Genomic DNA, 12,550 nt, shown 5'->3' on the forward strand with positions numbered 1-12,550 from the left:
CATTATATGTATAGCAAAAGGTCATGTTTGCTATAAAACAACACATTCTTCCTAACAGCCAACGGTCAAGCAATCCTTCCTTCAGCTACTAATGTTACTATTACTACTACCAACCTTTGCTAATAAGAAATTGTACAGTGCATAGATGACCCGCTCTTGCAGCCTTCATCAGTGGTGTTCTTCCACCTTCAGATTCATGCTCCTGTTTAGAAATATTATGAAGAAAGTGAATACTGTGGGGGAAAGTAAAGAGAAGAACTAATTTGCTAATATTCTAAAGCAAGATCAGCAGGCAAGCTTAAGGTAGAACTGATGCTTTTTCAGTGAGGCAAAAGAAAGCCCCCTTCAAAATAGGTGAGAGTCACAAACAGCAACGAAAAGACTGAAGTCTTAACCAAGAGCTAAACAGAACACTAAACTGTTTGGACCAAACAGAACCTGAAGATTAGGGATAAGGAAGGGGCTTTACCTGGCAAATGGACCAAAGGTGGTATACGACAATGCTTTTGTAAACATTTTTGATACTATAGTACAAGCTGTGCACAAAAACTTGACCTAAAAACACCAGTCATGCTTCACCCATTGTTGTACTTGAAGCATGCAGAATACAAACAACCTTTTCCATTTTGAACACCCTTTTACATATTTAGTCCAGTTAAATAAATGATATAAAATCTTGTCCCATTGGCACTTCCTGATAAATCAGCAAATAGAACCAATTAAAGAAAAGAAATATAAGGAACATGCATTGCTGGAAGGAAATCAAAGATTGAAAATTGTTATTTCTTCAAAGTGATGAAAAAATTGTGGTGTAAACAGAACAATTACAAAATTATTTATTATTATTTATTAAATTTGCATAGTACCCTCCATTCGAAGATCACAGAGCAGTTCACAACGTAAGAATCCAAGTATTAGACAAACTGTTAATCTATACTTTCACTCATGAGTTATTTTGCATTCATTCCTCTGGATAACATACTCTCCCATCTAGTTTGCATAGGCACTTTTCTTCTTCATTTTCAAGGAAAATAAAAAGCTCCCATTACATTCCAAAATTTTAGAGAAATATTCAAGACTTACTAAATCTGCACCAGCTTGAAGCAGAACATCTGCAACATCAGTGTGTCCATTTTCACAGGCATAGGTCAAGGCAGTGTCTCCTGTTGCAGTTGTTGCATGAACATTAGCGCCTGTGGAAGAGTGTGGAATTAGATTACTCACAATGTATTAAAAAATCTACCCAATTAACACTCAACCTAGAACGGCTCATAAAACATTTACTTTCTCAAATGCTACTGACAGGATACCTCCATTGGAAACACCATTTAAAAAAATAAATCACTGGTGAGGTGACAGAATATTTATTTTAGGCTAGCACTCTCCGAGCAAGTCACCCCTCTGCATATCACAGGTTCCTTTGGTAACGTTTCTCAGTTTCATAAGTCTTTTGCTATTGAGTACAGGGACTGCCACTGAGAACACAAATGCTCTTGGGAAAACCAGCCAAATGAATCTGGACGCTGAAGTCTTAGGCATGTCATCCTGATGAGAGTATTAAACATGCCACAAAAATGTTGTGAAGATTAACTACATAAGCATTTTGAATACTACTTTTACATTATTGATACTAATTTCCAATAGTTCCAGAATTATGACTATATTCTTCATTGCTCCAGAGAAACTACAATGTGACTCATGCAAGAAAGTGTTGAGGGATTACAATTTGCATCAATAAATTGGCCATACTGGTCAAAAGTGATTAGAGTCAGAGTTGAAAAACATCTGAAGGTCCACTGTCTGGTTTATCTCTTCCAACTGTAATAGCAAACATACCTGCTGCTAGTAAATACTTCACCAGCTCTAAGTGGCCCTCCTGTGCCGCTTCCATCAAAGGTGTAGAACAACCAAGTTCTATGTCAGCTCCTGCCTTAATGAGGAAGTCAGCTACTTCCGAAAACCCTCCACAGCATGCTAAAGTTAGAGCTGTCTCCTGTGTCTCTTCTGTCTGTGCGTTTATATTAGCACCTACAAAAAAAATTATTTAGGAAAAAAAATCATCAGCATGCCCATTTGATATTGGTTCCCCCTCACTGGATTTTAGTGCTATTTTATTGGCCTGCATTTCTTCATATGGTTTCTGGTAATTTCTGTGCTAGCGCAGCTTCTGCATGGATAGTTTCAGTTTACTGTATTCATATTTATTTATTTTTAATTTGTGACCTGCCCAGAAGACATGGTTGATTGTTGTGTGGTATGGTATACAAATATAAAAACCAAATATCAAATAAATAAATCCACTGGCTTACCACAATGGCAACAAAAGGCCCAACACCTTGAAAAAATGGTTTTAAAAGAGGTACAATAGAGCAATTTTCTCTCAACTTATCCGCCAGGTAACACATTAACTTAAGACATTTTCACACATTCCACACCCAGTTAAGCAAAGATGCCTCCCTGCAATACCTGCTTCTTGGTCTACACTTGGCTCTTCTTACGAAGGTAGCCAACAGAGCAATGTTATGGTGTGCAAGATCCTCATCCAATCTGCAAAGTATTAGCAGCAGAGGTCGGAACAAGAGGGAGAAACACAGAAGCACCAGCCAAACATTAAGCACTGGGGGCACATTTGTACTCTTCCCAAAGTAGCAGCCTAAGGAGCTTTGTGGAACTGCTGCAGGCACAGATAAAGGGCAAGATTCCTTAATCACATCTTCAACACTGGCTGGCTGAGCAAGTCCATTTAAACCCCTTCTCTTGCCTTTTCTTTTAGCACAAAATGAAGGTTTCCTAATCCAATAAACATTACACCCTGCAATAAAAGGTGCTTAGAAATTAATCAGGTTGGTTGGGAACACCATTTTTTACTCCAATTAATATTTTTATTGATCTAGAGAATTCTGAACAGGTTAGCAGCCCTAGTAATTATCCTCAATGTAAGAGGCACCAGAATCAACACCACAATTGGTGTTTGGGGACTGGACTAGATGATCCTTGTGGTCCCTTCCAACTCTATGATACTATGAACTATGAACTACTCTGCTAGCAATATTAGTATTGAAGGCACCAAGAAAGAAGCTAGTAAAAATATTAATGCTCTAATTTGCAACAAATGTGTTGTCTTACCTTGAGCTAGTAATAGAGCCACCATCTCCTCGTGGCCTTCCCGAGCAGCTTCCATTAATGGAGTATAACCTTCATCATTAACTTCCTCAAGGTTTGCTCCCCTTTCTATTAACAGGGCTGCTAGCTCCACATGGCCACCACAAGCAGCAAGTGTCAGTGGAGATTCAAAGGAATCAGCAGGCATGTTCACTTGAGCACCACTATCCAGTAACAGACGAGCTACTTCCACATGCCCATCCTATTTCAGAAAGAAAGAAAGAAAGAAAGCTCAAATATTCTAGAAAGAAAATTTTCAATATCATTTGAATTATGTTAGGAATGTATGTTCACGCTTCAGCTTAAATTGCAAACAACTGAATTTACTGTGAAATCTTATTCTGATCAGCAGAGTGAAACATTCAGCAATGTCATCTTCTAGAAAACAGGGTCAAAACATTTTTTTAAAAAAAAATCCTGTTGCTACAGCCAGATGAGACCTTTCCACTAGTCCACAGACTGGTTATAGTAACTAAAATGTATCCGAAGGAGAACCCCACTGTGTCTAATAACAAGAACTATGAAACAAGAACAGAAGAAGCAATACAGAAGCCAACTGAGAAGGTAAAACAGAACAGTGGAATCAGGTTCAACTTGAATCAAGCTGTATGTGCCACTCTCCACTGACCAGAAAGCGTCCAAGTTTCCATTCTTAGTTAGTGAAGGAGTGGAGCATACAAAAGAGATGTTCAGAAGCAGTATACCTTGAAACTGAGTGGGATGACAGCTTCCAGTTACAGGAACTTCTGAAGGATCCTCCTTCTGGAGGCCACACCAGCTGATGCAAACTTATCCACCTTGTGGAGTCTCACTAAGCTGTGTGTGTGGACCTCGAAGGCTGCTCCATATATAACTTCCAGAGGAGCAGTGGTGTGTACAGTCACATTTGGTGGCTGTCGTCCATCCGGGTCCCCCTCCCCCGAATGTGCAGCAATGCCGGGAGAAGACCAGCTGAATTTAAGATTCTGCCTGCAGAACTCCTTAACCCACTACATCAGGGGTTGTCAACCTGGTCCCTACCGCCCACTAGTGGGTGTTTCAGGATTCTAGGTGGGCGGTAGGGGGTTCAACGGCAGAAGCTGAATCCTCCTTCCATTGAGCACTGGTGAGCGGTAAGGAAATTTTACCATCAAGAAAGATGCATTAGTGGGCGGTAGGTATAAAAAAGTTGACTACCCCTGCACTACATGATGGTTGATTGGGAACTTTTTTGCCCTGGACCACTACCTTCTAGGAGTTAACCCTTTCCTGTCTGCTCCACTCCTCTGCTGACCAAGAATCTTCCACACCTTCTATATTCAGATGCACCTGTACTAATTGCATGGGATGAAGAGTCACAGGATATTCTGCTGGACAGAGCATGCACAAATCTAGGAGCATCTACAAGAGTTTGTTTGTCATAAATTTAGAGGAGATATTTAATTCCATGTTCACTGCAGCTTGCTGGGGACAGGGAAGGGAAGCTTGGCATTGTCCTCCATTCTCAACAGGGTTGCAGGGATCAGCTGAAAGACTACCGCAGCACAATATATTTTGTTGATTATTTTCTGAATTCATGGGAGCTGTAGTTCAGCAACATGGAGGGCCAAAGATTCCCCAAACCTAGCTTAACGTTATATGTGAACAGAGTCACTTCATTCTCAGTTAGGCACAACCTCCCTAGAGAGGTATGCCCATCACTGCCTACTGTTAGGTAGACAGTAATAGACCATTGTTTCACTGAGCCTTTTAGAATATTTGCCCCTTTGCTGCTGCTTAATCAGCTGCTACTTACTATGCGATATGATTGTTGCTTTTATTCAAATGCTTCTATGATGTCTCACAGCAGATCATGAAGTGTATTCTTATACGCAGAATATAAAGTGTATCACTGATACAGAATATACCTAATTCTATGCAGTTTCCCAGCAGTAACTGTCCTTATACGTTTTTCAAACCAGGCAGTAGGCAATCAAAGCTTTGACTACTCACTGCATCCTTATATAGCACAAGTGCTAATGGCATAATGCAGAAGACTACTGCAGCATTAGACCATTCTTCTTCAGAGAGGTGGTTACTATATTTATCCTCTTTTTCTGGCTATTACAAGCTACAGTTAGTTTACTGCTAACCTAAGTTGTGATTGCAAGCTGTTAACAACTCATTCCCCACTACTAGCTTTTACAATTTTACCAAGCTGAAGCAAAATAGTGTTCGACTTAGAATTATATGCCATGACAATAAATACTGGAATGCTGTTTTTAGAACATAAATGAATAGCTGTGATCTTGCATAAACATTCTTGCAATGTGTTTTCTTTAAGTAGTGAAAGAGGTAAGGCTAGGTATGTTTAAGTTCTTCAGTTTTCTTCAACCAAAACACCATTTAACCCAATGGTTATTTTACCATGCAAGCCTCCATTAAAGCTGTGTGCATCTCATCTGTTTTGTGCTCTTGGTCAGCTCCAGCTTCAAGCAGGAAACGAACCATATCTAAGTGACCTTCAAATAAAAGAGAAAAATCAGCATGTTACAAGACCTAATAATGGTTCAAACCAACTATGCTTAACAGTTTCACAACAAGCTAGTACATTAAGCCAACTTAACGTACTAACACATTGTATATTGGCATGTGGCAGCTTTTGTCAGAGGCCATTTCATTGCATGCAGTGAATAGTATGGTTTGTTGTAAACCATATATACATATGGATGTAAAGAGGAATAAAATGTAAAGGTTGGAGTCAAATGGCAATGGAATGCAAACAGCAGTCCATGGCAATTTGATATGAGCTTAAATATAATTTATATTATGTATGCGTAATTGAAAATAACTTTTTAAAAAGATCCTTCACAGCAGCAGTAATAATAATAATAATTGGGATATGGTATGTGAGGATGGCCTAGAAGTCGACTGGAAACTTCAATTGATCCAAAATACAGAGGACAGATTACTGACTGGGGTTCCATTTAGATGACTTATAGCCCCTGTTTTAAAACAGTTGCACTGGTTGCCAGATAACCACAGGCCTAATTCAGGGTGTTCACGTTAGCGTTCAAAGCCCTAAACAAAACTGAGTCCCCAGATCTCTTAAAGCCACCTCCTTCCATACAGACCTTTTAAAATCAGCAGAGGGTTATCGCTTGGTAGTTCCACTGCCTGAGAGAAGGCACTCTGTGGCAGCCACTTAGCTGTGGAACTCACATCTCTGTGGGGAGGATCTGGCAACTTCATTATACCGTCTTTGGCAAATGCTGAAGACGCACCTCTTTAGCCAGGGGCCTTTGACACCTGATACCGTCTTTGGCAAATGCTGAAGACGCACCTCTTTAGCCAGGGGCCTTTGACACCTGAGGTATATATTTTCAGGGCACACCCTATTTTTTGAGATTGCATCTTTTGTACTGGTATAACATTAAAAGCAGTGTTTAAAATTTAAATTGTTGTAACCCATCCTGGGACATTAGGGAAGGCATGCATGCAACAAACAAACAAACAAACAAACAAACAAACAAACTACTGGACACTCCTCCTTCCCCAACAGGCTTAGGAAAATATGCCCTGAATGCAATGTTAATATTTGAAAAACAGGAAATCTAGGAAACTGAGGTAGTTTCTGAATTAAGATGCTGGTAGTGATATTGCCAGGTGACATTCCCCCCCTCAATTTTAATCCAGTGACCAAACAACTTTAAAAAATGTAGAATAAACTGTTATGCAAATATATAAAATGGCTTAATCCTTCAGGCTGTACGGTTCAACTTGCTCTGGTACAGAAATGAGGTTTTTTAATCTTCTCTCTCTGTCTCTCTGAACATATATAGCTTTGAACATTCCCTGTGGCACTGGGTAAAAGAATGCAGGCTTTCACAGCTCTGAACCATAATTCTAGACATATTAATCAACCTTTTCTTTCTTATTTATTTGATTTATATACCACCCTTCATCCTAAGATCTCAGGGTGGTTCACAGAGTACATCCAGTACTAACAAATACTAGTAAGTTCTAGCATAGAGGAGGGAGAGAGAAAAAAATCGTTTGGCTATTTTCCTCAGGATTTTCCCAAAACCAAAATCTGAAGTTTGAAAGTGGAAAGCCTCTCACACAATGAGAAAAGCTTTAGTATTATTTTAGTGATAAAATATTGCTACAACCAATCAAACTGCTATAAAACTTCTAGAGTGAAAATTCAAAGGTAGTAAACTCAGTTTCAATAGAACTTCTACTATGTAAAACAATTTCAGAAGTTCAGAATACAGAAATTCTTCAAGGAATTGGTCCAGACTTGGAATCTGTCAAGCCCATGGCCTCCCCTCCTCAGCCCTGCCCTCTTGCATGGCATTACATACAGTGAATTGTGGAGGGCATACTGTGCCTTTATGTTATAATTAAACACACAGTGTAATGCTACAAGCAGCAGATTTCTTTAGAAGGATATACAGGGATACTCAGGTTTTCCAATGCAATTCTTCAAAATGTCCTACCTTTATAACAAGCAAGTGTAAGAGCACTTTCTTTGAATTCATTGGAATGAGTGTTTATTCCTGCACCATATTCCAGAAGTACTCTTGCAACCTCAACATGACCTGCACTGGCTGCTTCCATTAAGGGGGTATGTCCATTTTCATTATGATCTTCAATATTCGCACCTGCTTTCAACAACACTTTGACAATATCAACAAATCCCCCAGCGCAGGCATAAGTGAGTGCTGTGTTTCCTAAGAGAAGAGGGGAAAACAAACCAAGGTCACTTGAAGAAGAAGAAGAAGAAGAAGAGGAGGAGGAGGAGTTTGGATTTGATATCCCACTTTATCACTACCCGAAGGAGTCTCAAAGCGGCTAACAATCTCTTTTCCCTTCCTCCCCACAACAAACACTGTGAGGTGAGTGGGGCTGAGAGACTTCAGAGAAGTGTGACTGGCCCAAGGTCACCCAGCAGCTGCATGTGGAGGAGCGGAGACGCAAACCCTGTTCACCAGATTACGAGTCTACCGCTCTTAACCACTACACCACCCCTGCCTCTGCAAGTTTAACTCTTTATTCATTGAGATTAAGAAATTGGTCCCGCAAAAGGATGACTACTGTTTGACGGGACTTTAAATCTGCATAATACCAAACAGAAAACACTGGTTACAAATTGACATTTTGAGCAGTTTTACATTAGTGTACTTTCAATAGTCATTTCTAATGAGCAATGATTTTAGAATATATTTCTTACTACAGAGAAATGCTTTATGAAAACTTAAAAGTTAGTGTCAAGGTATTTAATTTCTCCTAAACGTGACAGTGTTGCTGTTTTAAAATATTATAATGTTAACACTAATACTACATGAACTTCTTCATCCAGGTTCATCTGAGTGATCACTTAAAAGGCAAATTTTACAGTGCACTACTTTTCATACATAATACTACATTCCTAAGTAAATATTTGCATCTATTTCTAGTAATAATCTATCGGCACTCAAATTATTGGTAGTTTTTCATTTCTTATTTACATTTACCTGTTGAAGACTGGGCATTGACATCAGCACAATGAACAAGCAGCAGTTTCACAATGTCCACATAGCCGCCACTGGCTGCTGCCATGAGTGGGGTTATATCTCCTTTATTTCCTCTATCTTCAACGTTTGCATGCATTGCAAGCAGTACCTGAATAAATGAAACAGAAGTTAACCTCCTATTAGTCATTACTATTCGCCTTTCTTGGTCTTTTAAAGGCTTCAACTTAGTCATTCTCAATGTGAAGGGAAGAATCAGATGTTCAGTCACAAGAAAAGTCATTTGTCACCAGCACTGTGCCAGCCCTCTAAACAGGAGTCTCCATTCAGAGGAATGCCATTTTGAGAAAGACTAGTTGTAAAGGAAACAGAGGAAGAAAACAAAAAAAGAAAAAAAAAGAAAAAGGTATGAGCAGAAAAGGGCCTAGCCTAGATAAGGGTGTAGAAAGGAAACATGGGAAATCATGAAATCAGTCTGTATAAAGATAAATGTGATTCGTTTACAAGCCTGGGAAATGTGTAAACTGTCCTGGATTAACAATGAAATAGTTAAGTTTAATACAGTTTAACTTGGAAGTCAAACAGAATCTGTTCTGGAAATCTGTTCAACTTCCAAAACGTTTAGAAACCAAAGTGTGGTTTCTGACTGGCTGCACACCCCTGTGTGCTGCTATGAGCATCCTCCAGAACCCCACAGATTCAATTTTGGGAGCATGGGAGACAAGGGCAGAGGGGGGAAAGCACCACTGCACAACTGGAAGTTCTTAAACAGGGCTTCTGCTAATGGGGCTCATAGTGTGAATCCCATCCTCAGACTTTGTCACTGTATCTCCATGAATACAGGAAGCTGCCAAGTCAGACCATTGGTCCAGCTAGCTCAACAGCTAGCTCTCAGCAGCTTAAGCTACAGCCCTATAGTGACTATCAGAATTTTGACAATAACTTCATGAAGTCCATGTCATACTAAGTAATCCTTCGGATTATGCAGGCAGAAGATAGGGTTACAGAGATGGATATGGTTAGTTCTCCTAACCTGATGCTGAAAAACCATTACCATTCCCTTTTCACAGTGGGGACAGCTCTACTTGAATATTCTTACCATGACTGGGAAAAGGGAGTAGGGAAAGGGAAACAAACCATGATGGTTAGAGGGCACCTTTTTACAACAAAGCAATCTGGTGCCACCAATGAAGATGTTTACTTTCTGCCATAGAACTAAATGGAACCACATCACTACCACCAATAGTGATCCTGCCAGTGTTAAGACATACAAAGCAAGTCCCAATGACATTTCCAAGGAAACTTCTTGACAAATGACACCACTCTCAAGGTTGGCTGGCATCTGTCTGTCTTGGAAGACAATGGAAGAGTGTGCCTTTGGGGGTGAAGTTGGAGAGTTACAGCACCTGCTGTGGCTGTAGAGACCGATACAGGAGAGACATGTTTTATTGCAGCTGGGGCAGATGAAGGCATTCAAAAATCATAGAGTAATAGCTCAAGAATCAAGGAATAACAGAAATGGAAGGTGTTCTACTAAACTTCATCTTTACCCAGGAATATGCTAAGAAGTCAGAAAAAAACCTGTTTGGTGGTGTTTGTTCAACTTTCTTGTTAAAGTTAAACCTTGCAGGATTAAGCCCTTCAAAAGCCACTGAATACATGAGCAGAACATTTGCCTTGTCCTTTTAAATCAGTAGTCCATTTTATAAACATATCAATTATTTCTGGGTTCATGTGAAGTTTTAGCATTAAAGAACTGATATGACTGTGTTAAGGAAAGCATGTTTGTACTGCACCCTCTAGTTACCAAGTTAAAAATACACTTTTTAATTCTTGGATAAGTTAGAAGTTTATCTATCAGCCTCACACCTTTAGTATTTAATGGAATGGTTTAGTACACTAGTCTTTACTCACTTGTGCCAACTCATAATAGCCAGCTGAACATGCCAAGCAAAGGAGACTCTCCCCTTCTTCTGTATGTTCATTTACACTTCTTCCTTCATCCAACAGCTTCCGGACAGCATTTACATCCCCATCCGAGCATGCTTCTGCCAAACTGCGACTGGAAGATAACATTTTAAATACAATGAGCACACATGGAAGTAGCTGAAATGAATTACACAAATGGTAACTTATGATTAACTAAAAACTTATTTAGTACAATTTTCATGTTAAAGACAGCTGGCGTCCTTTACAAAATTCTATTAAACAAACATGAAGACTAATTTGGCAAGCTGCTTAGGCAATGTTCTCTTGATGTGACTGTATCTGGGAAAATGGGAGTGAGCTTTAAGGACTCCTTCCATGCAACTCACAACAGGGAAAGAGATGCCTGAACCAGGAATCTGGGAGGTTTATAATGAATGCATTCAGGATGATTTAGATAGGCCTAAATTGCCACTCTGGCTGACAAAATTGAAGTATTTTACTGTAATCAACTTGAAAGGTTGTTTTGTATATTTATATAAAAAATACAAAAAATACACAAAGCTTATATAAATATAAAAATATAAAATATAAATATAAAAATAAGTATACCATAAATTGACTGTACACCACTTGGTCTTTACATAGCTATGTGGCAGTTCATAGGACAGCACTGGTAAGTCACAATTTCAAAGGCAGCTATATAAATTTCTAATATAGGTAGAAGGATGATGGAGTCATAAGTGCACCAGATTATGTTTGTCTTTTTCAGAAGCTTAAATCTTAAAATTGAATAAAGGGAAGAACTAAGATTGCAGCATGGTTTTCTGAACATTTTGGCCAAACACTTTAAGAGATGCATATAGCCTTCCATATTGCTGGCTAAGCAGTAAATTTCACAGAGAATATTGTCTATCAAATTTCCAAGTCATTAAGTGAACACTGTATGAATTAAAAAACATGATGAGAGATTAATCTCTATGCTGACTTTAGCCCAGATTATTTATCTGTATTATGAGAATTAAGGATATTTGAAGTCTACCTGCCACTTAAAAAAACAAAATCCAGCCACTGAAGGCCTAAAGTCAAATTCTTCCAAAATGCATGTTTCATCTGATGCAATGAATGTATCTAATGCAAGCAATTTCAGTATTAATGTTCGCACATTCAATTAGTTTTCCCTGTATAGTTTTACCAAGGACAACTATTTGAAATTTAATATTCTATGAAGTAAAACCTGACCTTCCTTCCTTCCTTCCTTTCCTATCAGTATATAAGCCTCATCCTCTGTGCTCCATATTGCCTCATCTCACAACTATCCCATTTTTAAGTTAGCATGAAACTGTATAGATGCAACATATATGTGAATATACTTCATCAATTAACATGTGGAAATATGTCAATTTTGTCTCATGACATTACCTTATCTTGCTACTGAAGCTCTCCAACCCAATTAGAGAATCTCACCTCTGAATCACATTGAGGGATTGATATGGCTGAAATATTACTTTGGGTAAGTGGTCACAATTTAGTTTACATTTCTGAATCTCAAAGACAGAAGCTGATCTAGGCCTACTTATATTGCTTTATTAGATATACCAAGAGCCACTTTATCCAAAATCCTCAGCTTTTCAAGTCAAATGCAGATAGAATCAAACCAGATGAACAGAAATTCAATACATACTTGTCCACTTGTCCTGCATTGTGATTGTTCTCTGCTCTCATCCGTGTCAATGCAGCAGCAGCTTCATCCAATGCACAGCTGACAGAAGAAGTCAATCTTCGGAGCACCTCGGGATCTGCGAAGGCTTTACCATCGGCAGTGGACAATTTACCAATCCCTTCAGCGAATGTGCGTTCATCAATCAGGTTAGTATGAAAACCACACAAAAAATGCAGAGACACCATTTTAAACTTCAGCCACATGCACTATTAGTTAAAGTTGTCAGCTGCAAACATGCTAGAAAATTAGAAGCTACTTTGACCCT

General features: G+C 39.0%; 1 protein-coding gene across 10 annotated transcripts in view; it reads right to left on the reverse strand.

Annotated features, from left to right (window-relative positions):
• The window catches only part of ANKHD1 (ankyrin repeat and KH domain containing 1), an 88,756-nt gene that overhangs the window by 57,526 nt on the left and 18,680 nt on the right, over positions 1–12,550 (reverse strand). For 9 of the 10 annotated variants that reach the window (XM_053397467.1, XM_053397465.1, XM_053397461.1 and 6 more), the window contains exons 3-11: positions 12,247–12,403; positions 10,551–10,698; positions 8,640–8,787; positions 7,623–7,856; positions 5,548–5,642; positions 3,127–3,364; positions 1,837–2,028; positions 1,084–1,193; positions 115–202 (exon numbers count right to left, since the gene is read on the reverse strand). In XM_053397467.1, the coding sequence (XP_053253442.1) occupies positions 115–202; positions 1,084–1,193; positions 1,837–2,028; positions 3,127–3,364; positions 5,548–5,642; positions 7,623–7,856; positions 8,640–8,787; positions 10,551–10,698; positions 12,247–12,403 (1,410 nt within the window). The remainder of the gene's footprint in view (positions 1–114; positions 203–1,083; positions 1,194–1,836; positions 2,029–3,126; positions 3,365–5,547; positions 5,643–7,622; positions 7,857–8,639; positions 8,788–10,550; positions 10,699–12,246; positions 12,404–12,550) is intronic. The other variant, XM_053397462.1, reaches the window with a different exon arrangement.

This window comes from Podarcis raffonei, chromosome 7 (assembly GCF_027172205.1).
Source record: "Podarcis raffonei isolate rPodRaf1 chromosome 7, rPodRaf1.pri, whole genome shotgun sequence".
Taxonomy (NCBI): domain Eukaryota; kingdom Metazoa; phylum Chordata; class Lepidosauria; order Squamata; family Lacertidae; genus Podarcis; species Podarcis raffonei.